This window comes from Halichoerus grypus, chromosome 7, assembly GCF_964656455.1.
Source record: "Halichoerus grypus chromosome 7, mHalGry1.hap1.1, whole genome shotgun sequence".
Taxonomy (NCBI): Eukaryota; Metazoa; Chordata; class Mammalia; order Carnivora; family Phocidae; genus Halichoerus; species Halichoerus grypus.
This window is the reverse complement of record NC_135718.1, coordinates 14120826-14143802: the sequence shown is the minus strand read 5'-3', so window position 1 is coordinate 14143802 and position 22977 is coordinate 14120826. Positions and strand designations below refer to the sequence as shown.

At 50.5% G+C, this 22977-nt stretch overlaps 1 protein-coding gene across 2 annotated transcripts in view; it reads right to left on the bottom strand.

The window, feature by feature from the left end:
- HSPA12A (heat shock protein family A (Hsp70) member 12A) overlaps nucleotides 1-22977 on the bottom strand; it is a 158843-nt gene that overhangs the window by 18685 nt on the left and 117181 nt on the right. For both annotated transcript variants that reach the window (XM_036096291.2, XM_078077070.1), the window contains 5 exons: nucleotides 15495-15580; nucleotides 13948-14075; nucleotides 10228-10414; nucleotides 7997-8101; nucleotides 3244-3360 (listed from right to left, as the gene is read on the bottom strand). In XM_036096291.2, coding sequence (XP_035952184.1) covers nucleotides 3244-3360; nucleotides 7997-8101; nucleotides 10228-10414; nucleotides 13948-14075; nucleotides 15495-15580 — 623 coding nt within the window. The remainder of the gene's footprint in view (nucleotides 1-3243; nucleotides 3361-7996; nucleotides 8102-10227; nucleotides 10415-13947; nucleotides 14076-15494; nucleotides 15581-22977) is intronic.

The following is a 22977-nucleotide window of genomic DNA, read 5'->3' as shown; positions in this document are numbered from 1 at the left end:
TAAAGTGCTCTGCAGCCCCCACCAACCTCAGCACTGAATCCCAGACTTCTGAGTGGAGGCCCCAGAACCAGCCCCTCCAGGCTTGCCTCTTCCATGAGAGATGCTGCCCAGAGCCTCGTCTCTTGCTCTGCATCCAGGTCTCTTCCCCCTCCCCCAGGCCAGTGGAGGAATGAAGCTCAGCCCCTATCTGACTGTGCCGTGAACTTGGGCTCTACAGGGCCGCCAACGGGCCTGAAGGAGGGACTCCATTTCCTGCATGCAAGCAGGGGAGATGTGACCAGTTTCCTAGCTGCCCTGACGGAGTACCATCCTACCTCATCCTTCCAGCTCTTCCTTCTGAAGCCAGACTGATGGGCAGCACTTTGGGTGCAAGGGCCATGGTGGGCATCCTCAGATCTCAGAAGCTGGCTGACCCAAGAACTATGTTTTGTGCTCAGGTTCTGTATTAGCATTCTCCAGAGAAACAGAACCAGTAGGATGTATGTAAACACAGAAAGAGATTTACTGTAAAGGATTGGCTCACACCATTATGGAGACTGACAAGTCCCAAGATCTACAGTCAGCAAGCTGGGGAACCATGAGAGCTTATGGGATAGTTCCCTTGCCGGCAGCCTCAAGACCCAGGAAGAGCTGTTTCAGTCTAAGTCCAAAGGGAGGAGAAAAACAATGTTCCAGTTTGAAGGCAGGTGGGCAGTAGGAATCCCCTCTTATTCTAGGGAGTTTTGTTCTGGTCTGGCCTTCAACTGATTGGATGAGGCCCACCCGCCTTAGGGAGGGCAATCTCTTTATTTAGTCAGTCAATTTAAATGTTAATCTCATTCAAAAATACCCTCACAGCAAACACTCAGGATGATGTTTGACCAAATATCTCAGTACCCCTTGGCCCAGTCAAGTTTATACATAAAATTAACTATCAGAGGTACACATTTTTCTTATTCTGTACAATTAATGGAGGATGAGGAGAGAGAATTGAAGAGATGCTAATTCTGGCCACGCTTCATGTCCATATTGTCATGGGGACTCTTCCAGAAGACGAGCTAAAAGATACCATAGACTAGTCGGCAAAGCTGTTGTGCCCCATAACTCCCTCTGCCCCTCTCTCTCAAGTACAAAAGGCTGCAATGAACCACTCAGCTATGAGCAACCTGAGAGTGGGGCCTCATCTTGGTACACAGGATATGAATCTAGCACCTACATGTCCCAGCACACAGAAGACCCCAGTATGGGTTTGCTTCGTGAATAAATGAATGAGTAAACCAAGAATGATTGAATGGCCCCTGCCATCTTGAAAGCCATTCAGTGACTGAACTCGACACAAGGATCAAATCAGAATTACAAAGAGCCAAAAATTAAGCTGCACAAACGCCACACCCATCAGAAGTTACCCAACAACCAAAGGATGGGGCAGTCTGCAGAGTATCTCTGGGCTTCACAAAGAAAAGTCCCCACGTCCATAAATGCTGGTTACATTCACCCCTCTGAGGTGCCATTTTGATTCTGCCAAACCCTGGAGGGCACCACACCTCCATCTGCCTGGTTTCCTCCTCGACCCAAGAATGAGGGGCCTCCCCGCCAGGCCCCACTTCTCAGAGAGGCAGTCCTTAGGAAGAGCCAGCCCAAGGCTCCAAGAGCCCTGACAAATCTCCCAGTCCTTGCACCTCTTTCTGTTTCAGGCTAAAAATAAGAACTGACCCTTTTCCGGGTCACGTGTTTGTTGCTGCAGTTTTCCTGTGGGAAAACGAAGAGTCAAAGCCCTGAATCCTGAGTCTCCTTCCTGTGCAAAGTCAGAACGCTGGCTGTGTCTTCACAGACAGCCGTGTCCCAGCGTCCCGTCTTTGGACGCTGCCTGAAGGCTGGCACTGAGGACAAGCTCCAGGATGCCCAGGGCTTCTGTGGACAGCAAAACTGCATTTGGGTTTCTTCCTTTTTAAAGAAGTTGCCTCTTTCTGGAACTTCCAACCTCTTCCTTCATCCCTATAAAAACAAATCTATTTTTGGCAGCTACGTAGACTGAGCCAGATTCTCACGCTGAAGGGGAGAGCAGAGGAGAGCCTGAAGCAGAGGGAAGAAGGGGAAGTGGGGAGATTGGGGGTGGGGGTGGAGCAGGGACATTGCTCTCCCTGGAACTCTACCTGTCACCTGGGGTAAAGCTCCAAGTGGTGAGTACAATTCATGACACCAAGGTAACCATGGCCATTTTGCTGCATTTGGTACTCAGGGTTGATCGGTAGGTATTTTGAAAGGAAAGTTCATACCTATGGCTACAAACTCAACATCAGAGACATGTCCCCCAGGAGCGGTGGCTGTCCCCTGGGAGGTGTGGCTTCGGGCAAGGGAACATCTATTACGTTGGTGACTTTCCCCAGCCCAGCTCAGGTTGAAGGCTCTGGAAACTGACTCTCATTGCACAGAGTGGGCCCAGGCCCCAGGGTGGCCTTTCATTAACCCAGGGGATTAAGTACAGCGGGAGCCAGCTCTGACCTTGGGGTCAGAATGGCAGGTCAGCCCGGCCAGCCATTCTTGCCATGAAGTCAGACCCTCGTGGAAGCCCCGTCATGGCACACGTGGCCTGCGGACAGTGTGAGGCTTGGCGGCCATGAGGGCCCATGGTACCAGGGATGCCCCCAACGCCCAGGAGGAATGGGCTGGCCACTGGCACTAGAATGTTCTATCCATGGCGCCATGCTGACTGGCACACTCCTCAGCCATGCCACTGCCCTCATCCAGGTGTCTGCCACCACACAGGTCTGGCGGCCTCACCACCCCGACCCTGTGTGCTCCCATGTTACTCACAAGGTGACACGTGCAGAAGATCATTCTATTTCCCTTCTGACCCAGCTGTACAGGTGCGGATTTCAACCTCTACACCAAGCTGCTGTGCTTGGTGCACGGCCATCGGCTTTCTCTTTATTCCTTTCTTCTTCAAACATTCTTATTGCCTAAGCTTTTTCCTGAGGTTCCATTCACCCACGGAGAAATGTCTCTGTACCCCAGTTTGAAATCCTAGCCCTGGGGAACCTACAGTGTAGAAGGTATAATGCCAGAAAGAAAATTGAGCCCAGCCCAACCCTTATGGACCTGACCGCCATTCCTCCCCCAGGAGGAAGGCTTCATGTCCCCTGGGCAGGGGGAGACCCCTCACTGCCTCCCAGGGAGGCCTGTGAGTGCTGGAGACACCTGAGTGGGGTGACAGTCACCCCCATGGGCATCCTGGGCCGCCACCCGCCCCACCCCCACACTCACCTGATAGGCAGCTTGTCTCATGAACTGCTTGGCGGGCTGTTTCCAAATGGCAGGCACTGTGATGACCCATCTGACATCAGAGTTCTCGAACTCCGACCCCGCCTGGTCACTCAGCTCCTAAAGCCAAGGGAAATGCAGCAGGTCAAGAGGACACAGCTGGTCCTCCTACAGCTTCACGGAGAATTCCAGGCTTCCTGGCCATGAACTCTTGGGGCATCTACTCTACAGCCTCCTGAACTTACCAGTGTCAGGGAGCAAGGGTCTGTTTCCTGATTATTCCACAAGCAGGGAGCTCTGCTCCTTTCACTCACTGAACATGACTGCAAGCAGGAGGCAGGCAGGTCAGAGGCCTTTGGCCACTTCTGAGTCATGTGACAGGGCAAGTAACAGCCTCCCAGGCCTCAGTTTCCTCATCTGCACAATGGGGATAATAATACCTAGCTCACACTGTTGTTGGGAGGAGTGGTAATTTTCTGAGAGCTACATTTACTGGGAGCTTACTCTGTGTTAAGCACTTTGCATACCTCATCTCCATTAGTTCCAGGATCCCACTAGGAAGGGATGATAACTATGTGTCTTTTCTACAGATGGGAACCTGAGTCCTAGATATGTGCAGTACCTTCTGATGACTGCACAGCTGGAAAGTGACAGAGCCAAAATTTGGACCCAGACCCAGTTATATCTTAACTCTAAAGGCCAAGGTCTTAACTAAGTTGTTACATGTGGTTCATATCTAGAACAGGGCCTGCCCCATAGCACTGCTTAACACCTGGTGGCAGTTGTTGTCAGAGATGTCACGGTCCTCTGCCTTATGGCAAGGCCAGCACCTCAGAGCAGTTCTCCTAGCAGGACGGGAGGGATATGAACGACATGACCCAAGCAAGAACTATGCTGCCCTTAGCTTTTGGTTAAGATTAAAACCACATCAGCAGGAACCACACAGATAAAAGGGATTGGCAGAAGCATCAGAGGTTCACACCAAGTCCATGCAGACAAAATACGTCTCTAGAATAGTTCTCAGACTCAGTATTCCCATCTGTAAAATGGGGAGAATAAAAGTAACGCTCTGTGTTTCTGGGGAGATTGAGAACACCTGGAAGAAGCTCGCCCAGAGAAGACCTCTGATAAAGCTTGCTCCTTCCTGCCCTTCCCCTCCAGTTGCCACATTCACCAGACAAATCTGAAATCAAACCTAAACATGCACCAACGCGCATCTGCGTCGGAGTCAGTTCTGGGGACAGGTTTCAGAAGATGGACAGGCTGGTGATTTGTTTCTTCTGATAGGTATCTCATTTCCTCTCTTGTTTCAGTAGATACCTTGGGACGGAGCTACCGTGTCATGGAATTAACTTCCTCTGTGATCAGTCCGTAAACTTTTTTTTTTGCCCTTTAAAAATTTTTTTTATTTTTAATTGTGACAATAACCCATAATATAAAATCTACCACGTGAACCTTTTTTTAAGCACATAGCTCAGCAGTGTTAAGTACGTCTAGTATACTTTTTTTTAAAACATGTTTTTAAAAACACCTCTGCGTGAAACAGCAGGTTTTGTTTTGTTTTGTTTTGTTTTTATCATGTTTTATTTCCTTGCAGGTCTGCATTGGGCTTTAAAGGCAGGCGAGTAGTGATGTGTGTTGGGAAGTGTTCTAAGCAGGCCGCCGAGCACCATCCAGGCTATTTTAAACTCTTTAAACAGGAAAAGGCTCAAAAGGTGAATGATGGGCTTCCCTGGCCGTAGGGAAGGTTGTTTAAAGCTGTTTGTTCACCAGTGGATGGAGTACAGCTTAGAAGGGAAAGGACCCTGCCATTAATTAAACATCTCATTATGTCAGGCCCTTTTCACTTGCTTTCCTTCATGAACGATGAGCCTGCTTCATGCCTGTGATTCCTGAGATACGATGCTTTAGTAGATACTCTATTTTGCTTATCCTGGTCCAACGTGCAACAGTCCCCTCCTCTGAACCCATCTGTCCTTCCAATACCAGCCAGCCCTCTCGTGTAGGGCCCGGTGCTTATAAATCTCCTCAGAAAGCTTTTCTTCATGGAATTTCTTTATAGCATGCTCCCTGCTGGGAGAATGTGCGACCAGGTTCCTGAAGCTTTTGGCTGAACTGACATGTTCGAAACCACACACCCTCCTACACTCCCTGCTGGCCCTCTGCCCCCTCCATCTCTCCCCTCCCCTTCTGAGATGGGCTGTTCACTCTTTTCCCCTTCACCAACCTGAAACACAAGCCAATGTCATGGACTTTCTCAGGTCCTAAATTTTCCCCAGATCCCCATGCCTCTTCCTCCTAATCCAAAGGCCCTGCAGTCATGGGCCTCCCTCTGCTCCTTCACCTTTCTCCAGATGGCTACAGACACGATAGGCAGACAGTCCTTCATTGGCTGTCTGGGCTACCAGGTGCTGAGCCCATGCCTCTGAGATCCCTGCTCTTCGGGCTGACAGAGGTCCACATCTCTGCGCCTCCTAGTCCACTTTGTTGCCGCCTAGAATCATGTGCTCTCCTTTACACTCTGTCTCCCTCCTACTCCTTCCTTCTGTCCTCTCCCCTCTCCGTCCCCACCCCTGCCGGTGGAAGAATTATTTCCCAGAATCTACTTCTTCCCTCCACCCTGGCCCCCTCTTTCTTCTTGGTTTTCACGTTCCCCAAGTGACCCCCCACTCTCCGAGTCTCAGAGCCCTCAGACACACCTGCTTCAGGATCTGAGTCCACTGTTTCCGTAGGGCTTTCCTCCACCCTGCAGGCCCTGGGGATGCTGTGGTCTCCCTCCCTCGAATGTTATCTCTGTGGCCATGGCATTCCCCTATTAGAAATCCTTGGATGGCTCCCCGTGACCCAAGGAGTTCATTAGCTTGGCATTTGAGGCTTTGCAAGATCTCGACCCAAGCTTGCTGTTCCCACTCGATCCCACAGCCCTGCCCTTCTCTCAACCCAAACTGCCCGCTTTCCAGAGCTGTCTGCTGTGTTTCCTTTCCCCTGCGATCATCTTGTGCCATCCTACCAGCTCAAAACACCCACCCTTCCAGCTGCTGCCAGTGAGAGGCCCCTGATGCACCTCCTCCAGGGAGCCTTCCCTACTGCAGCCCATTGGGCAGAACCTCTGTCTTCACCAAACACCAAACACCCACAATGACCCCCTCACAACACCAATCTGTTGACTACATACTCCTTCACACTCTGTTGATTTCAATGCTGCCAGAACTATCTGGCACACAAAAAGTACTCCAAAAAGTAGAAGGAGGAGGAGGAGGAGGGGGAATGGGAGGAGGAGGAGGGGGAGTGGGAGGAGGAGGAAGGGGAGTGGGAGGAAGAGAAGGAGAAGATGGAGGAGAAGGAGGAGGAGGAGGAGAAGAAGAGGAATAGGAAGAAGAAGAAGGAGAAGGAGCAGGAGGAGGAGAAGGAGAAAGAAAAGAAGAAGAAGAAGAAGAAGAAGAAGAAGAAGAAGAAGAAGAAGAAGAAGAAGAAGGAGGAGGTGCTTGAATGGATGAAAGCAGTATTACGTTCTCATGTCTTTGTTTCCCTCAGGCCCTATTTCTAGAACTCTATCCTATTTCTAGAGTTCACTAAATTTCTTGTAGTGATCACATTAGAAAATACTTCTAAAGTTCCCAATTCTTTTTGGATAAAGCTCGGTACACAAGGTTCTTTATGCATCTGACTCACACCCACTCATCACCATGCCCATGGACGGAGACACCGAGTGGACAGCTGTATTCCACTTAGAAATTAGCCAATTCTTCCCCATCCAGGGCCATCTCTGCACAAACTTTGCAACAGTCATCCAAGCGGCTCACTCAGGTACCAGCTTCTCCCCTGGGGCCTGGGGGGACAGGGAGAAGGGATGACAGCAACCATTTGCCAGGAGTTTACTGTGCCCAGCTCTGAGGGAGGTGCCTCATGTCTGGTAAAACAACCCATAAGGTACACGACCTGCCCCACTCTTCCGGTTAGGAATGTGGGTATCAGAGAAATTAAGCACCTCGCCTGGGACCCCGCAGCTGCCGCACATGTCTTCTGCCTATCTTTTTTACTGAGATGTAATTCACATCTCATAAAATTCTCCTTTTTCAAGCACACAATTCAGTGGTTTTAGTATATTCACAAGGTTGTGCAACCACCACACTCTCTAATTCCGTCACCCCAAAGAGAAGCCCCATTCCTATTAGCAGTCACTCCTGTGCCCTCCCCCAGCCCTGGACACCTGCCAATCCACCTCCTCTCTCTGGGGATTCACCTACTCTGGACATTTCTTACAATGGAATCACACAGGATTGGCTGGCTTCTTTCACTCAGAGTAACGTTGTCAAGGTTTCTCCATGTGTTTGCAGGCGTCCGTGAGTCATTCCTTTCTATGGCTGACTAATATCTCCTTGTAGGGATAGACCCACTTAGTAACCCATCCATCCACTGATGGACGTTCACGTTGTTTCCCCTTTTTAGTTATTACAAATACTGCTGCTGTAGCTGCTCATAGACGGGTTTTCGTGTGAATATGCGTTTTCATCTCTCTTGGGTATATGCTGAGGAGTGGAATCACTGGGTCATGTGGTAGCCCTGTGTTTAACCTTTGAGGAACTCTCAGACTTTTCCACGGCGGCTGCCCCACTTTCCATTCCTGCCAGCAGGGCACGAGGGTGCATCCTGCTTTCTGAATGTAAGTCCTACGCTTCATCCCTGGAGGCCGCGCCTGCTCGCCTGGCTGGCAGGTGCGCCTCCCCCTGCCCCAGGGCCCTGGCACGTGTCCTACCTTCAGCGCCTGCTCCTTGAAGTATTGCAGGGCGTACGCGAAGATTTCAAGGGCTTTGATTTTCTTGCCGTTTGCTGCCGTTAGGTCTGTATCCATGGTGAGGTCCTGGTGGGGGAGAGGAAGGAACAGTAAGACGAGGGAGGAGAGATGCGCCTTATGGCTTCGGGAACTGCTACTTGGAGATCTGGGGAAGCCAGTGAGCCACATTTCTGTTTCCTGATATTTGGCAGACTGGGATAGTGTGTCTTCCACTATCTCCAACTAAGGGGCCTGGCAGCATTGTCCCCTTATTGTGTCAGGGGCCCTGGCTGTTTTCTTCAGCCCCTACCTCTCACTTTTCCCTCCCTCCCTCCCTCTCATTCTCTCTTCCCTGGATCCTCACGAAGCGGAGGTTTCAGGGAGGCGACAGAGCCCAGGAGAAGAGAAAGGAAGCAAGCACCACTGCTGATGCAGTTGACATACTATTTCCACACCCAGACACACATGGTCACCCTCGGGAGCCCCCAGCAGAGGCCTAAAGCATCACGCCAACTCACTGACGTGCATGATGCTAAACAGACATGAAGCTTTCATTCCCCGATGAGCTGCCAACCGAGTCGCCAAAATAGAAGAGCTCCTATTTTAAGACCTGTGCTTAATCCTCTTGGGAGTGCAGCATCACCACCTCCCTTCCTCCGCCAGTAGCTAAAGCAGTCCGGTCCCTTGGGTGCAGGATGCCTGTGAGACACTGGCTGGACTGGGGTTATTCAAAAATGACAAGAAAAGTGCTCACAGGGCGGCGATGGGCAGAGAGTGGGAGCGAACATCAGGAGGAAGCCCCCAAGGCAGCCCGAACCCAGAGGCTCATTACTACCAAGGGGGAAAAAAAATCAGCCTCCGGATTGATCCAGCTGGCTAATGAGGCTTGCGGTTAGAGTTTGAAGGGGCACAAAGCTACTAAAGCGGCCTCGTGGAGCCTGTCGGCTGTCCTGACCCATCGGCACAAGCCCCCCCTTCCCAACCAGCCACCCCACCCCCAGTGCTCAACAAAGACACCCCAGATTTGGGGGCGGGGCAACTCCCAGGTTCAGAAAGGGGACCAACCACCAGGAAGCCAGAGGGTCAGAACTGAAAAAACTGAAAACGGAAGAAATTCCCGTGTTCCACCACACAAGACTGCTGTTGGGCAGTGACCGCCATCAGGTGAAACGGGGAGGATGCATTTCTAGCAGGAACCTGTCTGCTTCACAGAGAGCCACGCCGATGCACACAGGGCCTCGGAGGCGGGGTGCTGGCTGCAGGGTCTCCATTAACATGGGTTTTGTCATCTGCAAGCACGTTAACAGCAGACAAATGAAAGCAATAATCATAGGAGCGAGCAACTGACTAGAACTTAGTACCAGCACAGCTCTAAGAGCTTTAGGTATTTTGATTCCTTTAATCCTTACACCATCCCCACAAAGAAGGCCCTGTAGTGTCTCTATTCCACACAGGGCCCAGAAAGGTTAAGTCACTTGGATTAAGCATCTTGCAAGTTTCAGAGGCAGGATTTAAATCTAGGCTGTCTGGTCCCAGGGTCCATGGTCTTAAACACCCATTGCCGTCCTGAATCTCTAAGTACCAAAAATTAAGGAAAATCTGTGGGATGTAATGCTCACACTGAAAAAAAAATCCTATCCTGTGATCCAAACTTTTCCATGAATCTTGGGAGAGGGGCCTAGCTGATGTAGACAGCTTACAGAACGCTGGCATGCTGGGAGTTGAGCCTCCAATAAATTGGGCACCTGATTTCCTGAGCTACCGCTTCCCCACACAGAAGGTTTACTTCTAAACTTGTTAGCTAATCGCCACTGCCCTGGGTCCCCCAAATGCCCCCGGCCCCCAAGGCCTGTCTTCAGAATCCCCGGATCTCCCAACAACCCAGCAACTGCAGAGGGATCTCCTGGCATAGCAGGGAACCCCCAGCCCCCTCGGCCGGGGCTCCAGCCAGGGTCCACTCTGACCGGTCAGTTGCCAAGGCACACACGTTGTTAAATATTCTGAATATGTCCCTGCCCGTGTGTGTATCAGAAAGTGCCGTGTATTCCGCAAAAGTGTTGTGTGCTCCAGGTTGCTTCTAAAATCAAAGTAAATGGATGTTACTTTCTGCTCAGGAGAAGCCTGAGGGTTTCCTGGGTTGGGAAGACCTCGGGGCTGGAGGAACCTTGGCTCTCCAATGCGGAGGACTTGGGGCCAGGGAGAGGCTCGCTTACCCCCGTGGTATGCAGCTTCATCTTGAACTTCTCTAGGTACAGCCACTGCTTGGCCTCGTTGGGATCCAGATCATGGTAGAAGTCCCTGGCGGCATACCCAAAGCTGTGGAATTTCCTCTCCGGAGTCAACAAGATAGTGGTCGGAGTCTTCTGGTTGGACACCCCAGGGTCGCCCCCTTCCCATCGCCTGACATCAAGGAAAGGCAGAGGTTATGAGAACCTTCCTTCATAATCCTAGTTCAGGCAGCACTGACTGGAGCACCTACTGTGTGCACAATTCTTACGGACGTGGGTGCTCACAGGAGCCGCGACAGGTGCACTCTGGTTCTGTTGGTTGAGTGGTGATCAGAGACCCGACTTCAGTCAGAGAGAAGAAGGAAAGGGGCAGGCACCAGGGTCTTGCTCAGGAACGAGGTCTGCTTCGACCATCCACCCCATGTTCACTGAGCACCTACTGTGTGTGGGTGCTGGCGACACAGACACGAGACCTTTATGTCTCTGCCTTCAAATAACTCACAACCTAGGAGGTTATGTCTTTTTGTGGGGGGTGGCATCTTTTTTTTAATTTGCAAGCCCTCAAAACAAATGTATAGCCGGCTTGTGTCCTCTCTAAAACAAGGTAGGGTATAAACAAATACATAAATACCTGCCTTATCACATGGGAACGAGGGACCCAGGAAATGCCCTAGGGGCCAGAGAAGGCAGAGGTGCCGGATGGTAGGGCAAGGGGAGGAATGCAGGGCTAAGGAGAAACTCGAAGGACTGACACAGAGCTGCCAGGATCTTGAAGGATGGAAGGGCACTGCAGGCTGCTCAGAGGTAGGAGAACATGGGGCTTGTGCGGGGATGCTAAGTGATTGGCTTGGGTGGAGAAGGAGTGTGTAAATGGGAAGTGTGAGAAACGAGATTGGGAAGGTGTATGGAACCAGGCTGAAGAGAACCCTGGGAAGGGAGAGAATTAATGAGTGAGTAACGGGAAGCCACTAAAGGCTGGAGGGCAGGGGCATGGCAGAATCAGAGCTGGGGTTGAACTAGACAGGAAGCCAGGAGGCTGAGGAGGAGCCCCAGGCCTCATCTGGGAGCAGAGGCAAGGGGGCTTAAACAAGGGCAGAGGAAAGGGATGGAGGAGGATGAGCCGTCCCGAGGGAGAACCAAGCCAAATGGCCATGGTGTGAGCAGGAGCCAAGGCACCAGAGGCCCCCACTTGGGAGCCCAGAGGAGAAAGCCCCCTTCCCAGAAACCTGGAGCCCTGGTTAACCAAGGAGACCGCAGGAAACGAGGGAACTCCAGGTGAACCTGCTGGCACTGAACTCCCAGGAGGGGGCTGGAGATGGAAGCCTGGGGTTCACAGGAGAGATCCAGGAGGAGAGACAGACTTGGGTGCCTCCATACTAGGGTGACAGCCGCAGTGACAAGGAGGCAGGAGAGCCCCGATGGGAACAGGGAGGTGGGAAGGGACGATTCCTGCAAGGCTGGGTGCTGAAGAGGCCCCAGAAGAGAAGAGAGGTGAGTATGGACAGATTGGCGGAGACCATGGGAGTCCATCCTGGAGCTGATGGGGGGGTAAGGGAGTGGGGCAGGGAGTAGGTGGAGCCCCAGGGAAGCTTCCTTCCTTCTCTTAGGTAGAAAGGAGAATAGGAAGGAGAGTGGAGAAGGCAAGTGATTTGGTGCCTCCCCTCCTCTGGAAGAGAGGAGAAGCCGCATCTGCCAAGGCGGCCAGGATGCTCTCTTCTCTCCCAGGTCTGACTCTGCAGCACGCTCCCGTGCTGCCACTAGCCACGGGACGACCACGAGAAGCCTCTGGTGGCGACATGGTGTACTAGAGGCAGCACGCCTCTCTCCCTGGCCTGCTGGGAAGGTGGCTGAGCTCACACCTGCTCCCAACATAGCACCATTAAGCTTCGGTGGGACCATCACAATCCAGGTGGAGAGCCAACCTGGATTTGCCACGCAGCTGGGTCTGGAATCATCCCTGGCAGGTTCCCCAGTCAAGCTCCATCAAGATGCAGGCTTCTACCCAGGGAGCCAAAGTCCCCATGATGAGTGCCCTGAGACCCAGGGAGGCTCACCACCCCAGACGCCGGGCACCTGGGCGCTCCCCACATGACCGCTCACAAATGGACTTTCTGTTCCCATTAACAACTGACATTTTCACTAGGCGATGAACCTCCTGAGTTATTTCCCTTCCAATTTTTATTCCTTCATTCCTATTAAAATACATACAAAAAAATTGAATTTTCTCAACCATAATTGTGTCAGTTTGTATCAAGGTTAACATGTTCTGATTGAACTAAAATCCAGGCAGGGCCTCCCTCCAAACTCTCTACAAGAAGAGATGATCTCTCTAGAGGCCTGAGCGCTGCTGATACTGTGTGGATCCCTCCCAAGCAATCTCAGTGTTATTTCTGCTCTTCTTTTTTTTTTTTTTCAATTTCACTGCAAGACGATCCCTTCGAAATAACATTTCTCAAAACAACTATGGAGAAGTCTAGCTTTTTACAGCATGCTCTTCTCCCTTCGGGGTTTCCATCCCTGGGGACGGCAGAGCAGACCTCGCAGCAGGTATCTAGCTACCCAGATGCAGAATCCTGGTGGCGACTAGACAAGAGGGCTCTGCTGTCATTGGGGCTCTCTACTAGAACTGGCTTTTCATTATTTCCTGAAGATATGACACCCATGGGGCTCTGGAGCCTCTTAGGACATCGAAGCCAAGATTGGGGTGGGGGGGTCACTTTTATTATGACTTATGTTTTAAGCAGCACACTGCAAAAATGCATAAGATCTTACTCTGGGAGCCATAACTAAATTCCACAGTTGCCAGCTAAAGGAGTTGCAAAACCCATCACAATCTATCTTCAGAGCTGTCCTTGAATTTGGAAAATCAGAGTGATAAACTCCTGGCCCCCAAAGCTTTGAGGGGCCACAGACTCTTCAGGAGAGCCCCGCGCCAGAGCTGGAGCCCGCGTGGGGGCCAGGGTAGACCAGAGTCCTCACAGACAGCCCGTCACGCGTGGATGGGGAAGACAAGAGGGCGGTTTTAGGCTGCTGTGTGCATGGCGGGGCGAGGTGGAGGAGGGCAGCAGTGTCCTGAGCACAGAGTGTGTCCCAAGAGACCCCGGGCAACCTCAGGGTGACCCTGAAATTCACCCCACTCTGCTTTCTGGTTACTATCATTTAAGGACTAGCACCTTCCCTGCTTACATTTTACTATGTACTAAGCTTGGCAGGAAATCTCATTTCATATGCACACACACTCTGTGAGACAGACATTGCCATTACCTCCATTTCACAGATGAGGAAACTGAGGTTTAGAAGGTCCAGCAGTTGCATAAGGTCACACAGTACGTGGCCGAGCTGACGCCTGGACCTCCTCCATCACAAATACCCTACAAGTCAGTACCTCTTCCCCGGGATGCATGCTAGAATAACCCAGGCCAGGTTTCAAACACACCGTCCAGGCCCTTCCCCAGACCCACTGAGTCAGAATTAAAGCAATGCTTTTACAGACCAGGAACCTGGAGCCCAGAGATGAGAGCGGTTTACCCAAAAGGGGCACAGGGGGTTTGGGCTGAGCTGGGCCAGAATCTAGGACCCGCCTACTAAATGCCATTCACCCGCTTCTTAAACGCACCCCCTCCCCTCCCCCAGGGCCCTCCTCCAAGTCTCCACAGGTACGGTGACTGGTGCCCGCACACGGCCCTCCGCACCCACAGCACTCACCTCATCACGTGGATACATTCTGGCTCCTTGGTGAAGCTGTAGGCATAGCCGCTGGACGTGGTTCCAAAGTCAATGGCCACCACCACCAGAAACATCTGCTGCTCTGAGACGTTCGGGTCAGCATCATTCTGCGGATGTTCGGAGTAAGGTATGAGGGGCGGGTGGGGGTGGCCGAGCCTGGCCTTCCGCCTGCCCAGCTGTGCACCCCCTACAGACAGGACTCTGGCTCAAGTGTGCCGCACGGTGAGCCCTACGGAGAGGCCAGGCCAGCCTCAGCCCCCACATGGTGGCTCAAGGGGAAATGGAGGGCCAGGCTGCCAGCGAGAAGGCACCTGCCCACAGCCTCCCCCCCCCCCCTTTATCAACTGCTTATGAACACGACTAATTGTGGAAAGTCCATCCAGTCTGGAGGCCCAGTGGTTCCTCGAGTGACGCAATCCTTCCCTCACCGCCCTCCCCGAACTCCCGTGCAGACACTGCCCAGAATGCCTTACCAGCTGTGGCCCTGCCACAGCCCCGGTGACCACTCCACCTGCTCAGGCGTGTTGTGAGTGGGAGGAGGGCTCAGCATGCCAGGGGCCCTGGCCATGCGATCCTGCCAAGTCCTGTCCCTTCAGGGGCCAGGGCCTTTCCTCAACAGCAAGCGAGTGAGTCAGGCCATTCCAGGTTTCCAAACCTTTGTTTGTTTGTTTGTTAAGCAGTGTAGACTTTTTTTTATATCCACAGAACTTCACATTATAAACCAATCAATGTCGGGCTTGAAGTGTACTGCTTAGAGCAGGGGGTGAGAGCCCCATCCATCTGGCCTCTCCTCACACTGCCCCCCGCTCCCCACACACCCCGAGGTGACCCCGAAGCTCCTACAGGGACACCTCAGGGCACCGTCTGGAAACCCGCAGTGTGAGGACCAGGCCAGAGGAGGCCAGCCTCCCAGTCTCCCAGGACTGACGGAGTTCCAGGACACTGAGTGAGGTGAAACCCAGCCAGTTCCAGGAAAACCAGCACAAGCTGGTGCCCCCTCCTGCAAAGCCACCCCTCCCCGGGGACTTTTCTCTGGTCGGCTATGTGTAAATCCCTTGAACAGCTGCCCCACAAAAAATCCAGCTTCTCAGTGAGTGGCAGGGTGGGAGCAAATGCCCAGTCTGCAGCCCCCTCCCCGTCCAGGCCTTTTCTCCCAGGCCGGCTGATGCAGAAGCCAGCCCAGCCACAGGCTTGTGGACCGGACAGTTAGATGCAGTCAAAAAGCCGCCGCATTTCACCGATGCCCCGGCCAGAGGTGGCTGCTCCCTTCCAAAGGGACGCCTCGCCGTCTCTGGGCCCTCAGCCTCCAAATGCACCTGCTAATGCACCCAGGCCAACAGCTCCGGAAGCACCAGCCACACCACAGAAAGCCTTCTCAGGCCGAGGGTGGGGAAGGGGCTTGGTGGGCTCACAGGACTAGTCCCGGGACCATGTACTCCCCACCCACGAAGGTGAGCCAGCAGCCTGGCTCGTGAGAGCAGATCCAGAAAGCAAAGATCATCAGCACATAGATACACATTTCTTACCACGATATGGGAAGGGGACAGCGGCGTGATTCCTGTGTCCCCCAGACTCCGGGCTGGAGAGGAATATGCAGACGTGGGGGCTGTTTCTGAAAGGAAAGACAGAGGCCCTCCTTAGAAGCAGTGTGGGCTGAGCCAGGGGGCAGGAATGAGCCGTGGGGCTTCCTGCTATGGGCAGGTGCTGTTGTCGCCTGGAAGCCTGAACCCCGCCAAACACGTAGTCTGTCTGTTCTGGCACTCCCTTGTGTTTGGTATTTAGAACGACCAAATGAAACATTCTTTCTCTCCCCGTGACCACCAGGCCTCTCACTATGTCCCACCCAACTCCCACTTCGCAGAGACACTGCCCGATCCCCACATGCCTCACCTCCAGGCTTGTGCTCTCTAAAGGGCCAGATCCTCACCTGGGCACCACGATGGACCAGAGGAACCTGTAGCCACCTGAGCAGATGTTTGTGTGCATTTTTTTGGAAGAGATTCCAGGTTCCTTGCCCTACCCTACAGATCAACAAGACCTATTATAGGAATAAAGGACAAGAATACAGCTTCCAGAAAGAACTTCCTTGCTTAGTGGACACACCACCTCCTCCCTCCCTCTGGCAGAAGGCTGCATCACAACGTGGGAAACTCCTCTCTCTTCAGTGATCCTGACAGCTCTTGACATCCAGTAAGAAAAACCGTGGCAGAAAGTCAGGTAGCTCAGCATCCCCGGACCCCGTGCCTCGGGCCCCACAACAGACATGAGGTCAAACCAGAGAAGAGCCAATAGCAAAGCCGCCTGAACATCATTGTGTCGATTGCCCTGCTAGTCTCACAGTTACGCAGGCATTGACATTTGTCCTGACACCTTGCCAGGACCCGGTGGCCCTCCCCCAGGAATGAGCACCCAGGGAGAAGTCACACTGTCCCTGCTGGAAGCTCCACGCTGGCCTCCCTGCCCACCGCCCAGGACTGGCAGGGCCGGCGAGCAGCGGAGCACCGATGGTGAGTGACCCTGGGCACCCACAAATCCCAGGCGCTGGCTGGGATGCTCTGCAAATACAGCTCCATCTAGCACACAGCCTACTACCTGGTAGGAAAGAACAGGTAGTTTGCTAAAACACACTGGTGGTCAAGGAAACCCAGAGGGTGCAAGGGGTCTGAGAAAGGCCTGTCTGCTTCTAAGGGAGTATAGCAGTGGCCCCATCTGCCCCTGCTGCCACATCGCTTTGGTTAATCCCACACACTTACTGGTTTTTGTGTTTTCCTGCTCAGTGAGAACTCAAATAGCATCATTACCCTGGGTGCCAAATGGGCTGAGGGAATGAAATGAATCACGAAAGGGTGAATGTGAGCCTTCGAATCTGCACAGCCACCCCCACTCTCTGCAGGCATCTGGTCTCCCTCCTCCTGGAGAGGCTCCAGTTCCAACCCCTGGGAGAAACACGGAGAGGCGAGTACGTACAGAGGTCCGAAACCAACTTGCTGGGCAAAGGACTTCACCAGACACTTCTCCAAAGAAGACACACAAATGGCCAATAAGCATGTGGAAAGATGTTTAACATCATTAGTTATTAGAGAAATGCAAATCAAAACCACAATGAGTTACGGCTTCACACCCACTAAGATGGTGGCTATAAAAAGAAAGAAAGAAAGAAAGAAAAAGAAAGAAAGAAAGAAAGAAAGAAAGAAAGAAAGAAAGAAAGAAAGAGAAAGAAAGAAAGAAAGAACAGATGTTGGCAAGAATATGGAGATACTGGAACCCTTGTAGATATCCAGTGGGAGTGCAAAATGGTACAGCTGCTATGGAAAACAGTTTAGTGCTTCCTCAAAAAGTCAAATATAGAATTACCATATGACCCAGCAATTCCATGCCTAGGCGTCTACCCAAAAGAACTGAGAAGAGGGATTCAGACACTTGTATGTGCACATTCACTGTGATATTATTCATAATAACCAAAAAGTGGACACAAGCCAAGTCTCCATCAACAGATGAGTAAACAAAATGTGGCATGTCCATACAATGGAATATTACTCAGCTGTAAAAAGGAAAGAAGTTCTTTTACACGCTACCATATGGATGAACCTAGAGAACAATATGCCAAGTAAAATAAGCTGGACACAAAAGGACAAGTATTGTATAATCCCACGTACATGAAATATCTAAAATAGGCAAGTTCATAGAGACAGAAAGTAGATTAGAGGTTTCCAGGGGCTGGGAGGGAGGAGGAAGGAATGAGAATGCTGAGTTTCTATTCTGAGTGAGGTCAAGGGTCTGGAAATAGTAGTGATGGTGGTTGCACAACACTGTGAATGCAATTAATGCCCCTGATCTGTACACTTAAAAATGATCAAAAGGGCAAATTTTATGTTATATATACTTTATCAAAATAAGAAATTTTTCCTTAAAAAAACTCAACTCGCTCATCTTAGAGGGAGAGCAATTTCTGATTCCTAGGAGCACCCATGGCTTGGTGCTCTTGAAAAGAGAACAGAGACGTAAGCCCAGCTCCTGGCCCAGCCTGCTGAAGTCCACTCTCTTTGCGAATCTCCCAGCTAAGGGCACCCCCTTCCATAAAGTAGGGGGAGTCCAGCCTCTCTGCTAGGGAGCCCAGCCAGATGGTCTTTCCCACCTGTTGGCAAGAAGTCTGCCCTGCCCACGGCCCCTTGGGCAGCCTGCAGAGAGATGCCATCCAGCAGTGGGAGCCACCTTCCCTCCACCTGCTACCTGCAAGGCCCACGGCCATGTGTCCACATTTGCACAGAAGGTCTTGGAAGACACCAAATGTCTAATTGCCCAGTAAATCTGGTGTTGGCAATTAGCAAACAAGCTATTATCTGCAGACAAACCATCCACCCTGCTGTCTGCTTGGTTCTAATTATCCCATCACTCAGCTCTTCTCAGAGCACGTCCCACTGACTCGCAAAAGAGCATGTGTTGGGCCACACGTTGAACACATGCCTTGGGCCCCCAGAGGACTCCAGGATATGTGAGGACAAGAACCAAGGATTTTCTTGATTCTCTCTGTCCCTCCCTCACCTAATCCCTTGCTGATCACTTAGCCAGGCCTAGAGGCAATTAACCCTCATGGACTTCCTCCATCAGAAGTAAAAATGCAGCTGTACCATGTGATACTTTAAAACTGATTTGCATAGAAGCATGGAGGAGTAACATTTTTATAGATGCATGCATATCATACACACCCACATCTAGAGCTCTACATATCCCAAATCAAAGATAACTCACCAGTTAAGGTGTACCAATCCCGCACAGGAATACAAAGAGCCAGGACTGACAACTTTGTTCTATTAGCTAACTATTTAGGATGTCCAAGTGGTGCTCAAAAATTCATAGGGGAAAGAATATGGAAAAGGCTATTTCAGGCCCTGAGGGGTATGGGCAATTTCTAGCATGCTAATCATCTCAACCAAGCCAGAGAGCTCTCATTCAATAGGTAATTAATTAGGAATAAACACAATGGGGTCAATGGAATATTATCTATTGATCTATGGATATTTGACAGATCTGAGATAATAGACAACAGAAAAAAGTTGATATATGGAATTTCTATATGCACAAGGTACCTACTGCGTGTCCTGGCTACCGACCGCTTCCACATCGGCCATAATCCACAGTAAGAAATAACAACTGTCACTAACTGTGGACAATGAAAGCCAATACAGTAACATCTGCCCCATGAATACACCCACCTACATGATATTCCAGTTCAAGGACAGAGGGCCTGAGCACATGGGGGATGGACAAACAAGGCAAAGCGAAAAGCCCAACAAGGATAGACATTTTTAGAGTGCAGGCTTGGGGGCCAGAAAGGAAGCTGATGGAAATTGAACTGAGACCCATGAGTGGCAAATCAGAGATTAAAGAAAAATACTCCACCAGAAAGTGTCATCAAGGGCAGAGCTGAGGGACCTGGGAGTTCTAAGAAATACCTACTCCACTGTTCCAGCTACATTAAATAGACACTCACAGCATCTTCCATGTCCAGCCCTATGTCCCCCTGAAGTGTGGTAACACAGAGGGATCTCATGATTTCACATCACAGAATCAGAAAAACACCGAACGTTTCAAGAATGCAAACAATCAACCACAGAACCACGGTCAAGCTGAGGAGAAAGAGACCCTGAAGCGTTGTAGTAAACCAACAGAAAACAACTGTCCGGTCTTCTTTGTTATTCGTTTCAGATAATTTTACATCACTTCTGTCTTGTGTATTTACTATGCAGTTGGGTTTCTTTTTTAGTTTGTGGGAATATAAAAAAATTTGATAAGGATTTTTCTAGGTTCACTCAACCCAGGACCCACCTCCCAACACATTCTTCAACCAAGTCACTTTTAGAATAATTTTTGCAGCAAAGAGGGGTATTGAAAATATCTTTGAATCGAAGTAGAGGATATAAATAAGTAAAAGTCCGACTCAACCAACAAGTCTCCTGCCACAGGATTTTTTTTAGAACCCCAAATCAGATAATGGAGGAGAAACTAGTTGAACTTACTAGGTTAATACTCATCACTCGCCTTAGGGTTGTGAGAATTAAGACAGGTTTCGTCCAGGCTCCTGTTACAAAATGCCAGACATGTGAAAATCAGACACATTTTTATTTGCTCCTGGTTCTAATGGCTTTAATCAAAGCAGAGGTTCTTAAAATAAAAAAACAGTCTTGATAAGAAATGTCAAAGCCAGCCATAATTCATGAACTTGCTTGTCGTTCTCTGCTGGAGACATTAGTCAGCAAATGGCCATGAGCACAGAATTGTAGACTTTCTGAGATACATAAAACTGATCCTGCTCCATAAATACAACATTTAAAAAAAATGAAGACAGAACCCTTGGGCTGACTTTCTCCCACAAGGCTCTAGCCTCATGTGAAATGACAGGTGGTCTCAACAATGGTGACTCCCCAGCTTTTCCGAGTAGGCCTTCTTTCCAGCTGCCAGATTTATGTATCTATCAAATAAATGCTGGATTTCAAAAGGATTTTTAAGGTCTGGTCCTTATGATTTAAAAAATGCAATATATATTTTCATTTCTTTCCCCTCCTAGCTGTGAGATAACAGGTATTTGCTGACAATTGCCTAAAATCAGGCTATTTGAGAAAAGCTCTCCCTTTCTCTCTCTCCTTATATGCCTTCCCTGCACTGTCATCTTTGAAAATTGATCAGCTCAAGGTCATGTGTAGGTTACGGGCAAAAATCTTTTAAGAAGGAAAATAAAAAAATTTTATTACCCTATAACAGGCTTCATGGCTAGCTGAACTAATGCATTATTACCGTAAGCTGAACTTCCATTTCAGTAAATAATTTATGGGTTTTTTTTTTTTTTAATCACCATGGTTGATGTCCAGAGTAAATGGAAATTTTATTGGCATGAACTGGAAGGCCCTTCTGGCTACAAAGAACACCAAGTGTAAAATAGCTGCTCTCCAGATGCTAAATAATAATTATGGAAATAAGTATTTATAGTGGCAGAAGCCACAGCACCAAGCCTAGCTGAGAGTGGGGGGTGCACCAGGCCCATCCTGACACTGGGCAGCATCTTCCAGTTATCTACCCCCCGGGATGGTTCAGGAGATGAGGTGCCCCAACGAGGGAGAACTGGAACAGCTGGATTTCCTGAGAGACAGTGAGCCCCACAAGTCCCTGCAACCCCAGACCATGGTTGGGGCGGGGGGCTCACATGCACACGTGTGTCCGGACCACTGCTAGGGGAGGTGAGGAAATGGTTTCTAGACCAACAGTTCTTCCTACAACCTTCATGAATTACATCCAGCAACCTCACGGCCCTGACCCCTGGAACCCAGCATTTGGAGGGGCTCCACCAGATCACCCCACACAGTATTAAGATACTTCTGTCCCCCGGGCTTCTGTTCCATGGACCTTGGGCTCATCTGAGCAGGGCTATGTTTCACTTCCTCTCTGATTCCTCAGCTCCTGACATGTCACAGGCATTCAATAAATGTTGAGTAGGCAGATGGATGGATAGATAAAAGAATGGATGGATAGATAAAAGAAGGGATAGATGGGTGGATAGATGGGTGGGTGGATAGGTAGGTGGATGGACCGTTGAGTGGACGGATAAAAGGATGGATAGTTGGGTGGATAGATGGATGGGTGGATGGATGGGTAGATGGATGGGTAGACAAACAGATGGATGTTTCTATGTACACCCAAAAGTGGATTCAGTGACTATCCACAGATTTGGAGGATTACAGAGGTCTTTCCCAACAGAGGCATTGACCCCTCTGAGTCAGAATATTAGTAATACATGTGCTAAGTTACCTACCTCTAACAATGTGTGGTCAGCTCTCAAAGCACCCAGACCTGCCTCTCTCCTTAGATGTCCCCTTTGGTCAGTGCAACCACCATGGCTCCCAGCTAGAGCTCCTAGACTCCTCCCTTCCGTCTTACCGCATTCTCAAGCCAAGTCATTCCTGTGAGAGATTCTGTTTCTACTCTGACAGGTCTGGGACCACTGAAAACTTACATTTCTAGTGAGTTCCTGTGTCATCCTGATCAGCCCCAGAGACTGACTCCTACAGCTTAAGACACTTAAGAGACATCGCGACTCCAGTCATTGCAATGCGCGGACCATACTGGATCATGATTCAAATGAACAAAACAAGAGCAAATAGAGGGGGCAGACAGGGCCACCAGCTCGGGCCGCAGAGCCAAGGGGCAGGTCTCCTCAGAACCAGGACAGCTTAGGAAGAGGAAGGGCAAAGCCAGAGTTGGCTCTTTGGCTGTTGTTCATAGAGGGATATAAGGAAAACAAACGGCTCCCGCTGATGATGCAGACTTTGGGCGGGTCGGGTAGCTGGAGAACGCGTAGGTGTGAACGCTCACCTCTCTCTGGACACACCTTCCCCCTCTGTGAAGTGGGAGGGCCTCTATCACTATGTTTCAATAAACAAAGGACATAATTCATGAGAAACCCTCTGAAATAAATAACTGCCCCACCCACCATCTGCCGCATTCCTTCCTGGGATCAGCTATTTATGTACAGTTTTGACTCCAGGCTCTTGTACAAGTTTATTCAGACTCACATTATTAATTTGAAATTATTAGAAATGTACAAACCCAGAAATCTATCAGGAAAACTCTCTTAGTCAACAATCACCGAATGTGAATTTCATGCCAAGCTCTGAGCTTTAGCGGGTGTAACTCACGAAATCCTGCTGTGTGAGGGGGCTGTGAGGTGTGGTCATTCTTCCCATTCCATGGATGAGAAAAGTAAGGCCTAGAAGGTTAAGAAAGAAGCCCATGCTGTCAGGATGTCGCCCATGCACAGAGTTCTCCAACTCTGAGCCTGCATGCCTGCGCTGTGCCCAGTGTCATGTCTCCAACAGGTGCCACTGCTCATGACAGATGAAGCTACAAGAGAGCTGTGAATCCCCATTTCACAGGTGAGTAAACAGCGTGAGGAAAATCAGGAGGGCACAATCACAGGGCATTCCCATGCCCCAGCTGGCTAGCTCCACCTCTGGGCTC